The sequence below is a fragment of the Caloenas nicobarica genome, chromosome 35 (genome assembly GCF_036013445.1).
Source record: "Caloenas nicobarica isolate bCalNic1 chromosome 35, bCalNic1.hap1, whole genome shotgun sequence".
NCBI lineage: Eukaryota > Metazoa > Chordata > Aves > Columbiformes > Columbidae > Caloenas > Caloenas nicobarica.
The window spans coordinates 1101323-1123842 of NC_088279.1; the positions used below are offsets into that span (position 1 = coordinate 1101323).

Genomic DNA, 22520 nt, shown 5'->3' on the forward strand with positions numbered 1-22520 from the left:
TGTCATACAGGTGACACGCTTGTCCCCACGTCCCCTGATGTCCCTGGTGTCCCCATGTCCCCCTGTGTCCCCATGGCCCTATGTGTTCCCATATCCCCTGATGTCCCTGGTGTCCCCATGTCCCCCTGTGTCCCCATGGCCCTATGTGTTCCCACGTCCCCCTGATGTCCCCTGATGTCCCTGGTGTCCCCATGTCCCCCTGTGTCCCCATGACCCTATGTGTTCCCATATCCCCTGATGTCCCTGGTGTCCCCATGTCTCCCTGTGTCCCCATGTCCCTATGTGTTCCCACGTCCGCTGATGTCCCTGGTGTCCCCTGATGTCCCCATGTCCCCCTGTGTCCCCATGGCCCTATGTGTCCCCACGTCCGCTGATGTCCCTGGTGTCCCCATGTCCCCCTGTGTCCCCATGTCCCTATGTGTTCCCACGTCCCCCTGATGTCCCCGTGTCCCCTGATGTCCCCATGTCCCCCTGTGTCCCCATATCGCTCGATATCCCCATATCCCCCGATGTCCCCATATCCCCCGATGTCCCCATATCCCCCAATGTCCCCATATTGCCCCATGTCCCCCTATGTCCCCATGTCCCCCTGTGTCCCCATATCTCCCAGTGTCCCCGTATTCCCATGTCCTCATATCCCCCTGTGTCCCCATGTCCCCATATCCGCCAGTGTCCCCATGTCCCCCTGTGTGCCAATATCCCCCAGTGTCCCCATGTCCCCCTGTGTCCCCATATCCCCTCGTGTCCCCATGTCCCCCTGTGTCCCCATGTCCCCTTGTGTCCCCATATCCCCCAGTGTCTCCATATCCCCCAGTGTCCCCATGTCCACCTGTGTCCCCATATATCCACTCGTGTCCCCATATCCCCCCGTGTCCCCATGTCTCCCAGTGTCCCCATGTCCCCTTGTGTCCCCATATCCCTCTGTCTCCCCATATCCCCCCATGTCCCCCTGTGTCCCCATGTTCCCCTGTGTCCCCATATCCCTCTGTGTCCCCGTATCCCCCAGTGTCCCCATGTCCCCCTGTGTCCCCGTATCTCCCAATGTCCCCACATCCCCTGACGTCCCCATATCCCCCTGTGTCCTCATATCCCCCTGTGTCCTCATATCCCCCGATGTCCCCATGTCCCCCAGTGTCCCCATGTCCCTCTGTGTCCCCATATCCCCCAGTGTCCCCATGTCCCCCTGTGTCCTCATATCCCCCGATGTCCCCATGTCCCACAGTATCCCCATATGCCCCTGTGTCCCCCTATCCCCCGATGTCCCCATATCCCTCAGTGTCCCCATATCCCCCAGTGTCCCCACGTCCCCTGATGTCCCCCTGTCCCCCCGTGTCCCTGTATTTCCCAATGCCCCCACATCCCCTGATGTCCCCATATCCCCCAGTGTCCCCATGTCCCCTGATGTCCCCCTGTCCCCCCGTGTCCCTGTATCTCCCAATGTCCCCACATCCCCTGATGTCCCCATATCCCCCAGTGTCCCCACGTCCCCTGATGTCCCCCTGTCCCCCCGTGTCCCCTGTGTCCCCCGTCCCTGACGCCGGTGTCCCCGCAGCGTGCTGATGGTGGACGAGGCCCACGAGCGCTCGCTGCACACGGACGTGCTGCTGGGGCTGCTCAAGGACGTCGCGCGGTTCCGGCCGCAGCTCAAGGTGCTGGTGGCCTCGGCCACCATGGACACCCAGCGCTTCTCCACCTTCTTCGGCGACGCGCCCGTGTTCCGTGTGCCCGGGAGGCGCTTCCCCGTGGACATCTACTACACCAAGGTGACAGGGACATGGGGACACGGGGACATCGGGGGACATGGGGACGTCAGGGGGCAAGGGGACATCGGGGGGCACGGGGACATCGGGGGATATGGGGACATTGGGGGACACGGGGACAGCAGGGGACACGGGGACAGCAGGGGACATGGGGACAGCGGGGGACACAGGGACAGCGCGGACAGCAGGGGACATGGGGACAGCGGGGGGCACAGGGACAGTGGGGAAATCGGGACAGCGGGGGACATGGGGACAGCGGGGGACACGGGGACAGCAGAGAACACAGGGACAGTGGGGGACACAGGGACAGCGGGGGACACGGGGACAGCGGGGGGCACGGGGACAGCAGAGGACACAGGGACAGCGGGGGACACAGGGACAGTGGGGGACATGGGGACAGCAGAGAACACAGGGACAGTGGGGGACACAGGGACAGCGGGGGACACGGGGACAGCGGGGGACACAGGGACAGCGGGGGGCACGGGGACAGCGGGGGACACGGGGACAGCAGAGGACACAGGGACAGCGGGGGACACGAGGACAGCAGAGGACACAGGGACAGTGGGGGACATGGGGACAGCGGGGGACACGGGGACAGCAGGGGACACAGGGACAGCGGGGGACACGGGGACAGCGGGGGACACAGGGACAGCGGGGGGCACGGGGACAGCGGGGGACACGGGGACAGCGAGGGACATGGGGACAGCAGGGGACACAGGGACAGCGGGGACAGCAGAGGACACAGGGACAGCGGGGGGCACAGGGACACTGGGAGACAGCGGGGGACACGGGGACAGCGGGGGACACAGGGACAGTGGGAGACAGCGGGGGACACGGGGACAGCGGGGGACGCGGGGACAGCAGAGGACACAGGGACAGCGGGGGACACGGGGACAGCGGGGGACACAGGGACAGTGGGAGATAGCAGGGGACACGGGGACAGCGGGGGACACGGGGACAGCAGAGGACACAGGGACAGTGGGGGACACGGGGACAGCAGAGGACACAGGGACAGCAGGGGACACAGGGACAGTGGGGGACAGCAGGGGACACGGGGACAGCAGAGGACATGGGGACAGAGAACACGGGGACAGCGGGGGACATGGGGACAGCGGGGGACACAGGGACAGTGGGGGACATGGGGACATTGGGGGACACGGGGACAGCGGGGGACACGGGGACAGCGGGGGACATGGGGACAGCAGAGGACATGGGGACAGCGGGGGACACAGGGACAGCGGGGGACAGCAGGGGACACGGGGACAGCGGGGGACACAGGGACAGTGGGGAAATCGGGACAGCGGGGGACACGGGGACAGCGGGGAACACGGGGACAGCAGAGAACACAGGGACAGCGGGGGACACGGGGACAGCGGGGGACATGGGGACAGCAGAGGACACAGGGACAGCGGGGGACACGAGGACAGCGGGGGGCACGGGGACAGCGGGGGACACGGGGACAGCAGAGGACACTGGGACAGCGGGGGGCACAGGGACAGCGGGGGACATAGGGACAGCGGGGGGTATGGGGACATTGGGGGACACAGGGACAGCGGGGGGCACGGGGACAGCGGGGGACATGGGGACAACAGATGACACAGGGACAGCAGAGGACACAGGGACAGCGGGGGACATGGGGACAGCGGGGGGCACGGGGACAGCGGGGGACACGGGGACAGCAGAGGACACAGGGACAGCGGGGGACACGAGGACAGCAGAGGACACAGGGACAGTGGGGGACACGGGGACAGCGGGGGACACAGGGACAGCGGGGGACACGGGGACAGCGGGGGACACGGGGACAGCAGAGGACACAGGGACAGCGGGAACAGCAGAGGACACAGGGACAGCGGGGGGCACGGGGACAGTGGGGGACATGGGGACAGCGGGGGGTATGGGGACATTGGGGGACACAGGGACAGCGGGGGGCACGGGGACAGCGGGGGACATGGGGACAACAGATGACACAGGGACAGCAGAGGACATGGGGACAGCGGGGGACACAGGGACAGTGGGAGATAGCAGGGGACACGGGGACAGTGGGGGACACAGGGACAGCAGAGGACATGGGGACAGAGAACACGGGGACAGCGGGGGACATGGGGACAGCGGGGGACACAGGGACAGCAGGGGACACAGGGACAGCAGAGGACACAGGGACAGCAGAAGACACAGGGACAGCGGGGGACACAGGGACAGTGGGGGACAGCAGGGGACACGGGGACAGCGGGGGACACGGGGACAGCAGAGGACACGGGGACAGCAGGGGACACAGGGACAGCGGGGGGCACGGGGACATTTGGGACACAGGGACAGCGGGGGACACGGGGACAGTGGGGGACACAGGGACAGTGGGGGACATGGGGACAGTGGGGGACACAGGGACAGTGGGGGACAGCAGGGGACACGTGGACAGCAGGGGACACGAGGACAGCGGGGGACACGAGGACAGCAGAGGACACAGGGACAGCAGGGGACACGAGGACAGTGGGGGACACGGGGACAGCAGAGGACACAGCGAGGGACATGGGGACAGCAGGGGACACAGGGACAGCGGGGACAGCAGAGGACACAGGGACAGTGGGGGACACAGGGACAGCGGGGGGTATGGGGACATTGGGGGACACAGGGACAGCGGGGGACAGCGGGGGACATGGGGACAACAAATGACACAGGGACAGCAGAGGACACAGGGACAGCGGGGGACACAGGGACAGTGGGTGACAGCAGGGGACACGGGGACAGTGGGGGACACAGGGACAGCGGGGGACATGGGGACAGCGGGGGACACAGGGACAGTGGGGGACACGGGGACAGCAGAGGACACAGGGACAGCGGGGGACACGGGGACAGTGGGGGACACAGGGACAGTGGGGGACAGCAGGGGACACGGGGACAGCAGAGGACACAGGGACAGTGGGGGACACAGGGACAGCAGAAGACACAGGGACAGCAGAAGACACAGGGACAGCGGGGGACACGGGGACAATGGGGGACAGCAGTGGACACGGGGACAGCGGGGGACACAGGGACAGCGGGGGACACGGGGACAGCAGAGGACACGGGGACAGTTAGGGACACAGGGTGCTGATGTCTCCCAGAGCTGATGTGACGGGTGCTGATGTCGTCACCGGTGCTGATGTCACCGGAGCTGATGTCACCGGAGCTGATGTCACCCCCGTGTCCCCGCAGGCGCCCGAGGCCGATTACCTGGAGGCGTGTGTGGTGTCGGTTCTGCAGATCCACGTCACCCAGCCCCCCGGGGACATCCTGGTCTTCCTCACCGGCCAGGTGGGTGCCACATGTCACCTCTGTCACCTCTGTCACCTCCCTGACACCCCCTGTCCCCTTCCTGACACCCCTCGGTGTCCCCTGTCCCCTGAGCATCCTCATGTCCCCCCACGTCTGTCCCCCCAGTGTCTCTGTCCCCCGGCACATCCCTGTCCCCTGTCTGTCCCTTGTCCCCCCGATGTCCCCATGTCCCCCTGATGTCCCCAGGAGGAGATCGAGGCGTGCGTGGAGCTGCTGCAGGAGCTGCCACCTGCGTGTCGCTGTGTCCCCATCCCCTGGGTGTCCCTGTGTCCCCAATCCCCCTGTGTGTCTCATTCCCCCCAGTGTCCCTAGTGTCCCCATGTCCCCCCGATGTCCCCATGTCCCCCTGATGTCCCCATGTCCCCGTGTCCCCAGGAGGAGATCGAGGCGTGCGTGGAGCTGCTGCAGGAGCTGCCACCTGCGTGTCCCTGTGTCCCCGTGTCCCTGCGTGTCCCTGTGTCCCCATCCCCTGGGTGTCCCTGTGTCCCCAATCCCCCCGTGTGTCTCATTCCCCCTGATGTCCCCATGTCCCCCTGATGTCCCCGTGTCCCCAGGAGGAGATTGAGGCGTGCGTGGAGCTGCTGCAGGAGCTGCCACCTGCGTGTCCCTGTGTCCCCATCCCCTGGGTGTCCCTGTGTCCCCAATCCCCCCGTGTGTCTCATTCCCCCCAGTGTCCCTAGTGTCCCCATGTCACCCCGATGTCCCCATGTCCCCCTGATGTCCCCATGTCCCCGTGTCCCCAGGAGGAGATCGAGGCGTGCGTGGAGCTGCTGCAGGAGCTGCCACCTGCGTGTCCCTGTGTCCCCGTGTCCCTGCGTGTCCCTGTGTCCCCAATCCCCCCGTGTGTCTCATTCCCCCCAGTGTCCCTAGTGTCCCCATGTTCCCCCGATGTCCCCATGTCCCCCTGATGTCCCTGATGTCCCCAAGAGGAGATCAAGGCGTGTGCGGAGCTGCTGCAGGAGCTGTCACCTGCATGTCCCTGTGTCCCCAGTCCTCCTGTGTGTCTCATTTCCCCCAATGTCCCCATGTTCCCCCGATGTCCCCATGTCCCCCTGATGTCCCCGTGTCCTCAGGAGGAGATCGAGGCGTGCATGGAGCTGCTGCAGGAGCTGCCACCTGCGTGTCCCTGTGTCCCCAATCCTCCTGTGTGTCTCAGTTCCCCCAATGTCCCCATGTCCCCCCGATGTCCCCGATGTCCCCATGTCACCCTGATGTCCCTGATGTCCCCAGAAGGAGATCGAGGTGTGTGCAGAGCTGCTGCAGGAGCTGCCACCTGCGTGTCCCTGTGTCCCCGTGTCCCTGCGTGTCCCTGTGTCCCTAATCCCCCTGTGTGTCTCATTCCCCCAGTGTCCCTAGTGTCCCCATGTCACCCCGATGTCCCCATGTCCCCCTGATGTCCCCGTGTCCCCAGGAGGAGATCGAGGCGTGCGTGGAGCTGCTGCAGGAGCTGCCACCTGCGTGTCCCTGTGTCCCCAGTCCTCCTGTGTGTCTCATTTCCCCCAATGTCCCCATGTTCCCCCGATGTCCCCATGTCCCCCTGATGTCCCCGTGTCCCCAGGAGGAGATCGAGGCGTGCGTGGAGCTGCTGCAGGAGCGCTGCCGCCGCCTGGGCTCGCGCCTGCCCGAGCTGCTGGTGCTGCCCGTCTATGCCAACCTGCCCTCGGACGTGCAGGCGCGGATCTTCCAGCCCACGCCGCCTGGCGCGCGCAAGGTGCGCTGGCCCTTTAAGGGATGGGCAGGGCGGCTGGAGTCTGAGGGGGCGGGGCTTAGAGGGCGGGGTCTGAAGGGGTGGGGCTTAAGGGGGTGGGGCTTAAGAGGGTGGGGTTTAAGAAGGCGGGGTCTGAAGGGGTGGGGTCTAATGGGGTGGAGTCTAAGGGGGTGGGGCTTAAGGGGGTGGGGTCTGCAAGGGGTGGGGCTTAAGGAGGTGGGGTCTAAGGGGCGGGATTTAAGGGGGGCTGAATAGGGTGGGGATTAAAAGGGTGGGGCTTAAGGGGGTGGAGTTTAGGGCTGGGTTTAAGGGTGGAGTTTAGGGCAGGGCTTAAGGAGGTGGGGCTTGAGGGGTGGAGTTTAGGGTGGGGTTTAAAGGGGTGGAGTTTAGGGTGGGGTTTAAGGGGTGGAGTTTAAGGTGAGGCTTAAGGGGGTGGAGTTTAGGGCTGGGTTTAAGGGGGTGGAGTTTAAAGCGGGGTTTAAGGGGGTGGAGTTTAGGGTGGGGTTTAAGGGGGTGAAGTTTAAGGTGAGGCTTAAGGGGGTGGAGTTTAGGGCTGGGTTTAAGGGGGTGGAGTTTAAGGTGGGGTTTAAGGGGGTGGAGTTTAAGGTGAGGCTTAAGGGGTGGAGTTTAGGGCTGGGTTTAAGGGGGTGGAGTTTAAAGCGGGGTTTAAGGGGGTGGAGTTTAGGGTGAGGCTTAAGGGGGTGGAGTTTAGGGCTGGGTTTAAGGGGGTGGAGTTTAAGGTGGGGTTTAAGGGGGTGGAGTTTAAGGTGAGGCTTAAGGGGGTGGAGTTTAGGGCTGGGTTTAAGGGGGTGGAGTTTAAAGCAGGGTTTAAGGGGGTGGAGTTTAAGGTGAGGCTTAAGGGGGTGGAGTTTAGGCTGGGGCTTAAGGGGGTGGAGTTTAGGGCTGGGTTTAAGGGGGTGGAGTTTAGGACAGGGTTTAAGGGGGTGGAGTTTAAGGCAGGGTTTAAGCGGGTGGAGTTTAAGGTGAGGCTTAAGGGGGTGGAGTTTAGGCTGGGGCTTAAGAGGGTGGAGTTTAGGGCTGGGTTTAAGGGGGTGGAGTTTAAGGTGAGGCTTAAGGGGGTGGAGTTTGGGGCTTAAGGGGGTGGAGTTTAGGGCTGGGTTTAAGGGGCTGGAGTTTAGGGCTGGGTTTAAGGGTGGAGTTTAGGGCAGGGCTTAAGGAGGTGGGGCTTGAGGGGTGGAGTTTAGGGCGGGGTTTAAGGGGGTGGAGTTTAAGGTGAGGCTTAAGGGGGTGGAATTTAGGCTGGGGCTTAAGAGGGTGGAGTTTAGGGCGGGGTTTAAGGGGGTGGGGCTTCAGGGGTGGAGTTTAGGGCTGGGTTTAAGAGGGTGGAGTTTAGGGCGGGGTTTAAGGGGGTGGAGTTTAAGGCGGGGTTTAAGGGGGTGGAGTTTAAGGTGAGGCTTAAGGGGGTGGGGTTTAGGGCTGGGTTTAAGGGGGTAGAGTTTAAGGTGAGGCTTAAGGGGGTGGAGTTTAGGTCTGGGTTTAAGGGGGTAGAGTTTAGGGTGAGGCTTAAGGGGGTGGAGTTTAGGGCTGGGCTTAAGGGGGTGGAGTTTAGGGCGGGGTTTAAGGGGGTGGAGTTTAGGGCTGGGTTTAAGAGTGGAGTTTAGGGTGGGGCTTAAGGGGGTGGGGCTTGAGGGGTGGAGTTTAGGGCGGGGTTTAAGGGGGTGGAGTTTAAGGTGAGACTTAAGGGGGTGGAGTTTAGGGTGGGGTTTAAGGGGGTGGAGTTTAGGGCTGAGCTTAAGTGGGTGGGGTTTAGAGTGGAGACTAAGGGGCAGAGCTTAATAAGGCGGAGATCAAGGCAGGGGGCTCAGGAGGGCGGGGCTTAGGAGGGCGTGTCCCCAGCGATGTCCCCAGCGATGTCCCCGATGTCCCCAGGTGGTGGTGGCCACCAACATCGCGGAGACGTCGGTGACGATCGACGGGATCGTGTACGTGCTGGACGCCGGGTTCTGCAAGCAGAAGAGCTACAGCGCGCGCACCGGCATGGAGTCGCTGGTCGTCACCCCCTGCTCACGGGTCTGTCACTTTGTCACCTCGTTGTCACCTCGTTGTCACCTCCCCTGTCCCCCCGGCACTGCCATGGAGTCGCTGGTCGTCACCCCCTGCCCACGGGTCTGTCACTTGTCACCTTATTGTCACCTCCCCTGTCCCCCCTGCACTGCCATGGAGTCGCTGGTTGTCACCTCCTGCCCACGGGTCTGTCACTTGTCACCTTATTGTCACCTCCCCTGTCCCCCCTGCACTGCCATGCAGTCGCTGGTTGTCACCCCCTGCCCATGGGTTTGTCACTTTGTTGCCTCGTTGTCACCTCGTTGTCACCTCCCCTGTCCCCAACACACTGCCATGGAGTCCCTGGTTGTCACCCCCTGCCCATGGGTCTGTCACTTTGTCACCTCGTTGTCACCTCCCCTGTCCCCCCGGCACTGCCATGGAGTCGCTGGTCGTCACCCCCTGCCCATGGGTCTGTCACTTTGTCACCTTATTGTCACCTCATTGTCACCTCCCGTTACCCTTGTCTCCCTGCGTCCCCACATCCCGTGGTCCTCATGTCTTCATGTCCCTCTGTCCCCATGTCCCCACATCTCTGTCCCCATGTCCCCATGTGCAGCCGTGTCCCTTGTCCCCTTGTGTCCCCATGTCCCTTTGTCCCCATGTCCCCAGGTCCCCATGTGTCCCCACATCCCTCATCCCTTTGCATCCCCACATCTCATGTCCCCATGTCCCTGAGTCCCCGTGTCTCTTGGTCCCCATGTCCCCGCATCCCTTTGTCCCCTTGTCCCTGTGTCCCCAGGTCCCCATGTGTCCCCACATCCCTTGTCCCCATGTCCCCATGTCCCCACGTGCGGCCGTGTCCCTTGTCCCCCCACGTCCCCCGTGTCCCCCCTGTCCCCATGACCCCTGGGTGACCCCGGGTGATGCCAGGTGACCCTGAGTGACCTTGGCTGACCCCAGGTGACACTGGGTGACCCTATGTGACACTGAGTGACCCTGGATGACCCTGGGAGACACAGGGTGACCCCGGGTGACCCCAGGTGACTGGGTGACCCCAGATGACCCTGGGTGACACTGGGTGACCCTGGGTGACCCCGGGTGACACTGGATGACCCTGGCTGACCCCAGATGACTCCGGGTGACACTGGGTGACCCTGGCTGACCCCAGGTGACCCTGGGTGACCCCGGGTGACCCCGGATGACCCTGTCCCCGTCCCCAGGCCTCGGCCAAGCAGCACGCGGGGCGGTGACCCCAGGTGACCCTGGCTGACCCCAGATGACCCCGGGTGACACTGGGTGACCCCGGGTGACCCTGTCCCTGTCCCCAGGCCTCAGCCAACCAGCGCGCGGGGCGGTGACCCCAGGTGACCCTGGCTGACCCCAGGTGACCCTGGCTGATCCCGGGTGACCCCGGGTGACCCTGTCCCCGTCCCCAGGCCTCGGCCAACCAGCGCGTGGGGCGGTGACCCCAGGTGACCCTGGCTGACCCCGGGTGACCCTGTCCCCGTCCCCAGGCCTCGGCCAACCAGCATGCAGGGCGGTGACCCCAGGTGTCCCTGGCTGACCCCGGGTGACCCCAGGTGACCCTGTCCGTGTCCCCAGGCCTCGGCCAACCAGCATGAGGGGCAGTGACCCCAGGTGACACTGGGTGACCCTGGCTGACCCCAGGTGACCCTGGCTGACCCCAGGTGACCCTGTCCCTGTCCCCAGGCCTCGGCCAACCAGCGCGCGGGGCGGTGACCCCAGGTGACCCTGGCTGACCCCAGGTGACCCTGGGTGACCCTGTCCCTGTCCCCAGGCCTCAGCCAACCAGCGCGCGGGGCGGTGACCCCAGGTGACCCTGGCTGACCCCAGGTGACCCTGGCTGACCCCGGGTGACCCCGGGTGACCCTGTCCCCGTCCCCAGGCCTCGGCCAACCAGCACGCGGGGCGGTGACCCCAGGTGACCCTGGCTGACCCCAGATGACCCCGGGTGACCCTGGGTGACCCCGGGTGACCCTGTCCCTGTCCCCAGGCCTCGGCCAACCAGCACGTGGGGTGGTGACCCCAGGTGACCCTGGCTGACCCCGGGTGACCCTGTCCCTGTCCCCAGGCCTCAGCCAACCAGCACGTGGGGTGGTGACCCCAGGTGACCCTGGCTGACCCCGGGTGACCCTGTCCCTGTCCCCAGGCCTCGGCCAACCAGCGCGCGCGGCGGTGACCCCAGGTGACCCTGGCTGACCCTGGGTGACCCTGTCCCCGTCCCCAGGCCTCGGCCAACCAGCGCGCGGGGCGGTGACCCCAGGTGACCCTGGCTGACCCCGGGTGACCCCGGGTGACCCTGTCCCTGTCCCCAGGCCTCGGCCAACCAGCGCGCGGGGCGCGCGGGGCGCGTGGCCCCCGGGAAGTGTTTCCGTCTCTACACGGCCTGGGCTTTTCAGCACGAGCTGGAGGAGACGCCGGTGCCCGAGATCCAGCGCACGGACCTGGGCGCCCTCGTGCTGCTGCTCAAGAGCCTCGGTGGGACCTGGGGACATGGGGACAGCGGCCTGGGGGTGCTGGGGCCATTGGGGCATCTTGGGGGCGTCTTAGGGGCCATCAGGGCATCTCAGGGGGGCAAGAGAACGTCTCAGGGGGCATCTCAGGGGACGTTGGGGCATCTTGGGGACCATCTGGGCATCTCAGGGGGCATCTCAGGGGATGTTGGGGCATCTTCGGGGACACTGGGGTGTCTTGGGGACCATCAGAGAGTCTCAGGAGGCATCTCGGGGGGCAATTGGGGAACCTTGGGGGGACATCTGGGCATCTTGAAGACCATCAGGGGACCATTGGGACACCTCAGGGGGCATCTCAAGGGGCTTTGGGGCAGCATAGGGGGCATCTGGGCATCTCAGGGGCACCAGAACATCTCAGGAGGCATCTCAGGGGACATTGTGGTGTCTTGGGGGCCATCTGGGCATCTTGGGGACCATCAGGGGACCATTGGGACATCTCAGGAGGCATCTCGGGGGGCAGTTGGGGGACCATGGGGGACATCTGGGCGTCTCAGGAGGCATCTCAAGGGACATTGTGGTGTCTTGGGGACCATCAGGGGATGTTGGGACATCTCAGGAGGCATCTCGGGGGACATTTGGGGACCATGGGGGATACCCGGGCATCTTGGGGACCATCAGGGGACCACCGGGACATCTCAGGAGGCATCTCAAGGGGCTTTGGGGCAGCATAGGGGATGTTGGGGCATCTCAGGGGCACTAGAACATCTCAGGAGGCGTCTCAGGGGACGTTGGGGCATCTCAGGAGGCATCTCGGGGGACATTGGGGGACCATGGGGGACATCAGAGAATCTCAGGAGGCATCTTGGGGGGCAACTGGGGAACATCTGGGCATCTTGGGGACCATCAGGGGACCATCAGGGCATCTCAGGAGGCATCTCAGGGGCTTTGGGGTGTCTTGGGGACCATCGGGGCATCTCAGGAGGCATCTTACGGGCTTTGGGGCACCATAGGGGACATCTGGGCACCTTGGGGACCATCAGGGGACGTTGGGACATCTCCGGGGGCACTGGGGGACCACGAGGGACGTTTGGGCATCTCAGGGTCACGGGGGACGCCCCGGGGGGTCAGGGGTGGCCCCGCGGTGACAGCGGCGACGTCCCCGTCCCCAGGGATCAACGACCTGATCCACTTCGACTTCCTGGACCCGCCGCCCCACGAGACGCTGGTGCTGGCGCTGGAGCAGCTCTACGCGCTGGGGGCCCTGAACCACCTCGGGGAGCTCACCACGGTACTGGGAGCACTGGGAGCACTGGGAGGGGTCGCTGGGAGGGGTCACTGGGAGCACTGGGAGGTCACTGGGAGCACTGGGTGGGCGCTGGGAGCACTGGGGGCTCACTGGGAGCACTGGGAGCGCTGGGGTGGCACTGGGAGCACTGGGAGGGGGCACTGGGAGCACTGGGGGGGCACTGGGAGTGCTGGGGGGTCACTGGGAGCACTGGGAGCACTGGGAGGGGGCACTGGGAGCACTGGGGGGTCACTGGGAGCACTGGGAGCACTGGGAGGGGGCACTGGGAGCACTGGGGGGTCACTGGGAGCACTGGGGGGGCACTGGGAGCACTGGGAGGGGGCACTGGGAGCACTGGGGGGTCACTGGGAGCACTGGGTGGGCGCTGGGAGCACTGGGGGGTCACTGGGAGGGGGCACTGGGAGCACTGGGAGGAGGCACTCGGAGCACTGGGGGGTCACTGGGAGCACTGGGAGCACTGGGAGGGGGCACTGGGAGCACTGGGGGGTCACTGGGAGGGGGCACTCGGAGCACTGGGGGGTCACTGGGAGCACTGGGAGCGCTGGGGGGGCACTGGGAGGGGTCACTGGGAGCACTGGGAGGTCACTGGGAGCACTGGGTGGGCGCTGGGAGCACTGGGGGCTCACTGGGAGCACTGGGAGCACTGGGGGGTCACTGGGAGCACTGGGAGCACTGGGAGGGGGCACTGGGAGCACTGGGGGGTCACTGGGAGGGGGCACTGGGAGCACTGGGAGGGGGCACTGGGAGCACTGGGGGGTCACTGGGAGCACTGGGAGCGCTGGGGGGGCACTGGGAGGGGTCACTGGGAGCACTGGGAGGTCACTGGGAGCACTGGGTGGGCGCTGGGAGCACTGGGGGGTCACTGGGAGCACTGGGAGCACTGGGAGGGGGCACTGGGAGCACTGGGGGGTCACTGGGAGGAGGCACTGGGAGCACTGGGGGGTCACTGGGAGCACTGGGAGGGGTCACTGGGAGCACTGGGGGGTCACTGGGAGCACTGGGAGCACTGGGAGGGGGCACTGGGAGCACTGGGGGGTCACTGGGAGCACTGGGAGCACTGGGAGGGGGCACTGGGAGCACTGGGGGGTCACTGGTGGGGACTGGGAGGGGTCACTGGGAGGGCCTGGGGGGTCACTGGTGTGTCACTGGTGTCCCCGGGTCCCTGGTGTCCCTGGTGTCCCTGGTGTCACCGGTGTCCCTGGGTCCCTGGTGTCCCTGGGTCTCTGGTGTCCCTGGTGTCACCGGTGTCACTGGTGTCCCTGATGTCCCTGGGTCCCTGGTGTCCCTGGGTCCCTGGTGTCCCTGGTGTCCCTGGTGTCACCGGTGTCCCTGGTGTCCCCAGCTGGGCCGGCGCATGGCGGAGCTGCCGGTGGAGCCCATGTTGGCCAAGATGATCCTGGCATCCGAGCAGTGAGTGTCCCCTGGTGTCCCCAACTGTCCCCAAGTGTCCCCGAGTGTCCCCAACCATCCCCAGCTGTCCCCTGGTGTCCCCAAATGTCCGCAGGTGTCCCCAAGTGTCCCCGAGTGTCCCCAAGTCTCCCCAGGGTCTCCCCAGGACACCCCTCTGGGGTGTCCCCAAGTCTCTCCAAGTGTCCCCAGGTGTCTCTGGGTTGTCCCCACGTTGTCCCCACGTTGTCCCATGTTGTCCCCACGTTGTCCCCACGTTGTCCCCACGTTGTCCCCACGTTGTCCCCACGTTGTCCCACGTTGTCCCCATGTTCTCCCCCTCCGTCTCGCACCCCCCGGGGATGGTGCCGCCCCCTGCGGCCGGTGACGGGTGACACAGTGACAAGTGACAGGTGACATGGTGACAGGTGATGCGGTGACAGGATACAGGTGACAGGTGACAGAGCGACAAGGTGACAAGTGACACAGTGACAGGTGCCAATGTCCCAGGTACGGCTGCACGGACGAGGTGCCGTCGGTGACAGGTGACAGGTGACAGGTGACAGGTGCCGTGTCCCAGGTACGGCTGCACGGACGAGGTGCCGTCGGTGACAGGTGACAGGTGACAGGTGACAGGTGACAGGTGCCAATGATGTCCCAGGTACGGCTGCACAGACGAGGTGCTGTCGGTGACAGGTGACAGGTGACAGGTGACAGGTGCCAACGACATCCCAGGTACGGCTGCACGGACGAGGTGCCGTCAGTGACAGGTGACAGGTGGCAGGTGACAGGTGACAGGTGACAGGTGCCGTGTCGCAGGTACGGCTGCACGGACGAGGTGCTGTCGGTGACAGGTGACAGGTGGCAGGTGACAGGTGCCGTGTCCCAGGTACGGCTGCACGGACGAGGTGCTGTCGGTGACAGGTGACAGGTGACAGGTGACAGGTGACAGGTGACAGGTGCCGTGTCCCAGGTACGGCTGCACGGACGAGGTGCTGTCGGTGACAGGTGACAGGTGACAGGTGACAGGTGACAGGTGACAGGTGCCGTGTCCCAGGTACGGCTGCACGGACGAGGTGCTGTCGGTGACAGGTGACAGGTGACAGGTGACAGGTGCCGTGTCCCAGGTACGGCTGCACGGACGAGGTGCTGTCGGTGGCCGCGATGCTGTCGGTGAACAACGCCGTGTTCTACCGGCCCAAGGACAAGGGGCTGCACGCGGACAGCGCCAGGGCCGCCTTCTACCGGCCCGGCGGGGACCACCTGGTGCTGCTCAACGTCTACGAGCAGGTGCGGGGACAGGGGACAAGGGACAGGGGGACAGGGGGACAGGGGGACAGGGGGACATGGGGATATGGGGACAGGGGGACAGGGGGACAGGGGACAGGGGGACAGGGGACATGGGGACAGGGGACAGGGGACAGGGGACATGGGGACAGGGGACAGGGGACAGTGGGACAGGGGACAGGGGGATGTGGGGACAGGGGACAGGGGGACAGGGGACATGGGGACAGGGGACAGGGGGACAGGGGGACAGGGGAACAGGGGACAGGGGGATATGGGGACAGGGGACAGGGGGACAGGGGACATGGGGACAGGGGACAGGGGGACAGGGGAACAGGGGACAGGGGGATATGGGGACAGGGGACAGGGGGATGTGGGGACAGGGGGACAGGGGACATGGGGACAGGGGACAGGGGACAGGGGGATATGGGGACAGGGGACAGGGGACAGGGGAACAGGGGACAGGGGACAGGGGGACAGGGGACATGGGGACAGGGGACAGGGGGACAGGGGAACAGGGGACAGGGGGATATGGGGACAGGGGACAGGGGACAGGGGACAGGGGGACAGGGGAACAGGGGACAGGGGGATATGGGGACAGGGGACAGGGGGACAGGGGACATGGGGACAGGGGACAGGGGACAGGGGGACAGGGGACATGGGGACAGGGGAACAGGGGACAGGGGGATATGGGGACAGGGGACAGGGGACATGGGGACAGGGGACAGGGGACAGGGGACAGGGGGACAGGGGACATGGGGACAGGGGACAGGGGACACGGGGACACGGGGACAAGGGACATGGGGACAGGGGACAGGGGGACAGGGGACACGGGGACACGGGGACAGGGGACAGGGGGACATGGGGATATGGGGACAGGGAACAGGGGACACGGGGACACAGGGGGACAGGGGGACATGGGGACAGGGGGACATGGGGACACAAGGACACAGCACTGGGAATGGGGACATGGGGACACGGGGACGGGGACATGGGGGGACAAGGACACAGCACTGGGAATGGGGACATGGGGACGTGGGGGGACAGGGGGACATGGGGGGACACGGGGACAGGGGGACAAGGACACAGCACTGAGAATGGGGACAGGGGGACATGGGGACATGGGGACACAAGGACACAGCACTGGGAACGCGGACACAGGGACATGGGGACACGGGGGGACAGGGGGACGTGGGGATACAAGGACACAGCACTGGGAATGGGGACATGTGGACACAGGGACAGGGGGTCATGGGGACACAAGGACACAGCACTGGAAACAGGGACATGGGGACACGGGGGGACAGGGGGACATGGGGACACAAGGACACAGCACTGGGAATGGGGACGTGGGGACACGGGGACATGGGGCCATGGGGACACAAGGACACAGCACTGGGAAGGGGGACATGGGGACATGGGGACAGGGGGACATGGGGGGACAAGGACACAGCACTGGGAATGGGGACATGGGGACACGGGGACAGGGGGACATGGGGACACAAGGACACAGCACTGGGAATGGGGACATGGGGACACGGGGACAGGGGGACATGGGGACACAGGGACGTGGGGACACAAGGACACAGCACTGGGAATGGGGACACGGGGACATGGGGACACAAGGACACAGCAATGGGAACGCGGACACAGGGACATGGGGACACGGGGGGACAGGGGGACATGGGGACACAAGGACACAGCAATGGGAACGCGGACACAGGGACATGGGGACACGGGGGGACATGGGGACACAGGGATGTGGGGACACAAGGACACAGCACTGGGAATGGGGACACGGGGACAGGGGGACATGGGGGGACAAGGACACAGCACTGGGAACGGGGACATGGGGACACGGGGGGACAGGGGGACATGGGGGGACACCTGGGGACATGGGGACACAAGGACACAGCACTGGGAATGGGGACGTGGGGACAGGGGGACATGGGGACAGGGGGACACAGGGACGGGGGGACATGGGGACGGGGGGACACGGGGACAGGGGGACACGGGGACGGGGGGACACGGGGACGGGGGGACACGGGGACAGGGGGACACGGGGACGGGGGGACACGGGGATGGGGGGACATGGGGACGGGGGGACACGGGGACGGGGGGACACGGGGACAGGGGGACACGGGGACGGGGGGACACGGGGATGGGGGGACATGGGGACGGGGGGACACGGGGACAGGGGGACACGGGGACGGGGGGACACGGGGACGGGGGGACATGCGGACCGGGGGACACGGGGACGGGGGGACATGGGGATGGGGGGACATGGGGACGGGGGGACACGGGGACGGGGGGACATGCGGACCGGGGGACACGGGGACGGGGGGACATGGGGATGGGGGGACATGGGGACGGGGGGACACGGGGACGGGGGGGACATGGGGATGGGGGGACACGGGGACGGGGGGACATGGGGATGGGGGGACACGGGGACGGGGGGACATGGGGACAGGGGGACATGGGGACGGGGGGACATGGGGATGGGGGGACACGGGGACGGGGGGACATGGGGACAGGGGGACATGGGGACGGGGGGACATGGGGATGGGGGGACACGGGGACGGGGGGATATGGGGACAGGGGGACACAGGACAGGTGTCTGGGAGCCGGCACTGACCGTGTCTCCTGTCCCCGTGTCTGTCCCCATGTCCCCATTGTTCCTGTTGTCTCCCTGTCCCCACTGGCCTCCCTGTCCCCATTGTCCCCCCGTCCCCATTGTCCCCCTGTCCCCATTGTCCCTGTTGTCCCCCTGTCCCCATTGTTGCCATTGTCCCCCGTCATCCCTATTGTCCCCGTTGTCCCCATTGTCCCCATTGTCCCCCTGTCCCTGTTGTCTCCATGTCCCCCTTATCCCCCTATCATTCCCTCTGTCCCCATTGTCCCCCTGTCCCCATTGTCCCCCCATCCCCCATTGTCCCCATTGTCCCCCATCGTCCCTGTCCCCATTGTCCCTGTTGTCTCCACTGTCCCCATTGTCCCACTCTGTCCCCATTGTCTCCGTTGTCCCCACTGTCCCCATTGTCCCCCTGTCCCACTCTGTCCCCATTGTCTCCGTTGTCCCCACCGTCCCCATTGTCCCCCCGTCCCCATTGTCCCTGTTGTCCCCATTGTCCCCCTGTCCCCGTTGTCTCCATGTCCCCCTTATCCCCCTATTGTTCCCTCTGTCCCCATTGTCCCCCCGTCCCCATTGTCCCCCTGTCTCCCTCTGTCCCCATTGTCCCCGTTGTCTCCATTGTCCCCTATTGTCCCCCGCTGTCCCTGCTGTCCCCGTGTCCCCCTTGTCCCCCCGTCCCCTATTGTCCCCCGCTGTCCCCGTGTCCCCATTGTCCCCTATTGTCCCCCTCTGTCCCCGCTGTCCCCGTGTCCCCATTGTCCCCCGTCGTCCCCGCTGTCCCCGTGTCCCCCTTGCCCCCCCGTCCCCTATTGTCCCCATTGTCCCCTATTGTCCCCCGCTGTCCCTGCTGTCCCCGTGTCCCCATTGTCCCCATTGTCCCCTGTTGTCCCCCTCTGTCCCCCTGTCCCCGCTGTCCCCGTGTCCCCATTGTCCCCTATTGTCCCCCTCTGTCCCCCTGTCCCCATGTCCCCATTGTCCCTATTGTCCCCTATTGTCCCCCGCTGTCCCCGCTGTCCCCGCTGTCCCCATTGTCCCCATTGTCCCCTATTGTCCCCCGTCGTCCCCGCTGTCCCCGTGTCCCCATTGTCCCCTATTGTCCCCTGCTGTCCCCATTGTCCCCTATTGTCCCCCTTTGTCCCCTACTGTCCCCCGCTGTCCCCGTGTCCCCATTGTCCCCGGCTGTCCCCCGCTGTCCCCGCTGTCCCCGTGTCCCCATTGTCCCCTATTGTCCCCTACTGTCCCCCGCTGTCCCCGTGTCCCCGTGTCCCCATTGTCCCCATTGTCCCCTATTGTCCCCTACTGTCCCCCGCTGTCCCCGCTGTCCCCGTGTCCCCATTGTCCCCTATTGTCCCCTATTGTCCCCCTCTGTCCCCGCTGTCCCTGTGTCCCCATTGTCCCCCGCTGTCCCCGCTGTCCCCGTGTCCCCCGTGTCCCCATTGTCCCCTGTTGTCCCCCTCTGTCCCCCTGTCCCCATGACCCCATTGTCCCCCCGTCCCCTATTGTCCCCCTCTGTCCCCGCTGTCCCCATGTCCCCATTGTCCCCATTGTCCCCCGCTGTCCCCGCTGTCCCCGTGTCCCCATTGTCCCCATTGTCCCCTATTGTCCCCCGCTGTCCTCGTGTCCCCGTGTCCCCAGCGCAGTGGGTGTCGAGCGGGCACTCGGTGCAGTGGTGCTACGAGCACTTCGTGCAGGCGCGTTCCCTGCGCCGGGCGCGCGACGTGCGCGAGCAGCTGGACGGGCTGCGGGAGCGCGTGGAGCTGCCGCCCTCCTCCTGCAACGGCGACTCCGTGCTGGTCCGCAAGGTGACCCCCAAAACCCCAAACACACCCCAAAACAGCCCCCGAGCCCCCAAAACACCCCCAGGACCCCCAAACCCCCAGGGACCCCCCAAAACCCAAACCCATCACCCCAAACCCCGCACGGAGCTGCCGCCCCCTCCTGCAACGGCGACTCCGTCCCGGTCTGGGAGGTGACCCCAAAAACCCCAAACACACCCCAAAACAGCCCCCGAACCCCCAAAACAGCCCCAGGACCCCCAAACCCGCAGGGACCCCCCAAAACCCAAACCCATCACCCCAAACCCCACGTGTAGCTGCCGCCCCCTCCTGCAACGGCGACTCCGTCCCGGTCCCCAAGGTGACCCCAAAAACCCCAAACACACCCTAAAACAGCCCCAGGGTCCCCAAAACACCCCCAGGACCCCCAAAACAGCCCCAGGGTCCCCAAACCCGCGGGGACCCCCCAAACCCCAAACCCATCACCCCAAACCCCGCACGGAGCTGCCGCCCCCTCCCACAACAGCGACTCGGTGCTGGTCCCCAAGGTGACCCCAAAAACCCCAAACACACCCCAAAACAGCCCCCGAGCCCCCAAACCAGCCCCAGGACCCCCAAACAGCCCCCGAACCCCAGACCCCCATTTCCCCTCCTGACACCCCAGGAGCTTCTCAGACCCCCAAGTTCCCCCCAGGGACCAAATTTCCCGTCCTGGCCTCCCCAGGACACTCTGAGCGCCCCTCTCATCTGCCCCCATTCCCCCATTCCCCCCATTCCCCCATTTCCCCCCATTATTCCCCCCTGTTTCCCCCCATTTCTCCCCATTTTCCCCATTATTTCCCCCATTCCCCCCATATCCCCATTTCCCCCATTTCCCCCCATTTCTCCCCATTTCCCCATTTCCCCATTTCCCCCATTCCCCCCATTCCCTCCATATCCCCATTTCCCCCATTCCTCCCATTTCCCCCATATCCCCATTCCCCCCCATTTCCCCCATTATTTCCCCCCATTTCCCCCATTTCCCCATTTCCCCCCATTTCCCCCATTTCTCCCCATTTCCCCATTTCCCCCATTATTTCCCCCATTCCCCCCCATTTCCCCCCATTTCCCCCATTATTTCCCCCCATTCCCCCATTTCCCCCATTCCCCCCATTCCCCCATTCCCCCCATTTCCCCATTTCCCCCATTTCTCCCCATTTCCCCCCATTCCCCCCATATCCCCATTTCCCCCATTTCCCCCATTATTTCCCCCATTCCCCCCATTTCCCCCATTTCCCCATTCCCCCATTTCCCCCATTCCCCCATTTCCCCCATTCCCCCCATTTCCCCATTTCCCCATTTCCCCCCATTCCCCCATCCCCCCATTCCCCCCATTTCCCCCATTTCCCCATTTCCCCCATTCCCCCCATTCCCCCATTCCCCCCATTTCCCCTATTCCCCCCATTCCCCCCATTTCCCCCAATTCCCCCCATTATTCCCCCCGTTTCTCCCCATTCCCCCGTTATTTCGCCCGTTTCCCCCCTCATTTCCCCGTTTCCCCCGTGCCCGCAGGCCATCACCGCCGGCTTCTTCTACCACACGGCGCGGCTGACGCGCGGCGGCTACCGCACCGTCAAGCACCAGCAGCCGGTTTTCATCCACCCCAACAGCTGCCTGTTCACCGAGCAGCCGCGCTGGCTGCTCTACCACGAGCTGGTGTTCACCACCAAGGAGTTCATGAGACAGGTGGGGACACGGGGACAGCATGGGGACATGGGGACACGGCTGGGGACAGGGACATAGACATGGGGACATGGCCAAGGGATGGGGACACGGGGACGGTGGCGTTCTCTACCACGAGCTGGTGTTCACCAGCAAGGAGTTCATGAGACAGGTGGGGACATGGGGACAGCACGGGGACATGGGGACACGGCTGGGGACAGGGGGACGCAGCACAGGGACAGGGACATGGGGACCTGGGGACATGGCTGGGGACAGGGACAAGGACATGGGGACGTGGACATGGGGACATGGCCAAGGGATGGGGACACGGGGATGGTGACGTTCTCTGCCACGAGCTGGTGTTCACCAGCAAGGAGTCCATGGGACAGGTGGGGACACGGGGACAGCACGGGGACATGGGGACACGGCTGGGGACAGGGGGACGCAGCACAGGGACAGGGACATGGGGACATGGGGACACTATGGGGACATGGCTGGGGATGGGGACACAGCACAGGGACAAGGACATGGGGACGTGGACATGGGGACGTGGCCAAGGGATGGGGACACGGGGACGGTGACGTTCTCTGCCACAAGGTGGTGTTCACCAGCAAGGAGTCCATGGGACAGGTGGGGACGTGGGGACATCACGGGGACATGGGGACATGGGGACACAGCTGGGGACAGGGACGTGGACATGGGGACGTGGACATGGGGACATGGCCAAGGGATGGGGACACGGGGACGGTGACATTCTCTGCCACGAGCTGGTGTTCACCACCAAGGAGTCCATGGGACAGGTGGGGACATGGGGACACTGGGGGGACATGGGGACATGGGGACGTGGCTGGGGACAGGGACGTGGACATAGGGACGTGGACATGGGGACGTGGCCATGGGGACGTGGCCAAGGGATGGGGACATGGGGACGGTGACGTTCTCTGCCACGAGCTGGTGTTCACCACCAAGGAGTCCATGGGACAGGTGGGGACATCATGGGGACATGAGGACATCACAGGGACATGGGGACATGGGGACATGGCTGGGGACAGGGACGTGGACATGGGGACGTGGCCAAGGGATGGGGACACGGGGACGGTGACGTTCTCTGCCACGAGCTGGTGTTCACCAGCAAGGAGTCCATGGGACATGGGGACATCATGGGGACATTGTGA

At 65.3% G+C, this 22520-nt stretch overlaps 1 protein-coding gene across 4 annotated transcripts in view; it reads left to right on the forward strand.

The window, feature by feature from the left end:
- The window catches only part of DHX16 (DEAH-box helicase 16), a 38982-nt gene that overhangs the window by 14874 nt on the left and 1588 nt on the right, over positions 1–22520 (forward strand). For 3 of the 4 annotated variants that reach the window (XM_065654863.1, XM_065654865.1, XM_065654866.1), the window contains 10 exons: positions 1553–1763; positions 4953–5051; positions 6631–6783; positions 8671–8811; positions 11124–11286; positions 12431–12549; positions 13910–13977; positions 15081–15243; positions 19510–19671; positions 21196–21369. In XM_065654863.1, coding sequence (XP_065510935.1) covers positions 1553–1763; positions 4953–5051; positions 6631–6783; positions 8671–8811; positions 11124–11286; positions 12431–12549; positions 13910–13977; positions 15081–15243; positions 19510–19671; positions 21196–21369 — 1453 coding nt within the window. Of the gene's footprint in view, positions 1–1552; positions 1764–4952; positions 5052–6630; positions 6784–8670; positions 8812–11123; positions 11287–12430; positions 12550–13909; positions 13978–14772; positions 14969–15080; positions 15244–19509; positions 19672–21195; positions 21370–22520 lie in introns of those variants that run through there. The other variant, XM_065654864.1, reaches the window with a different exon arrangement.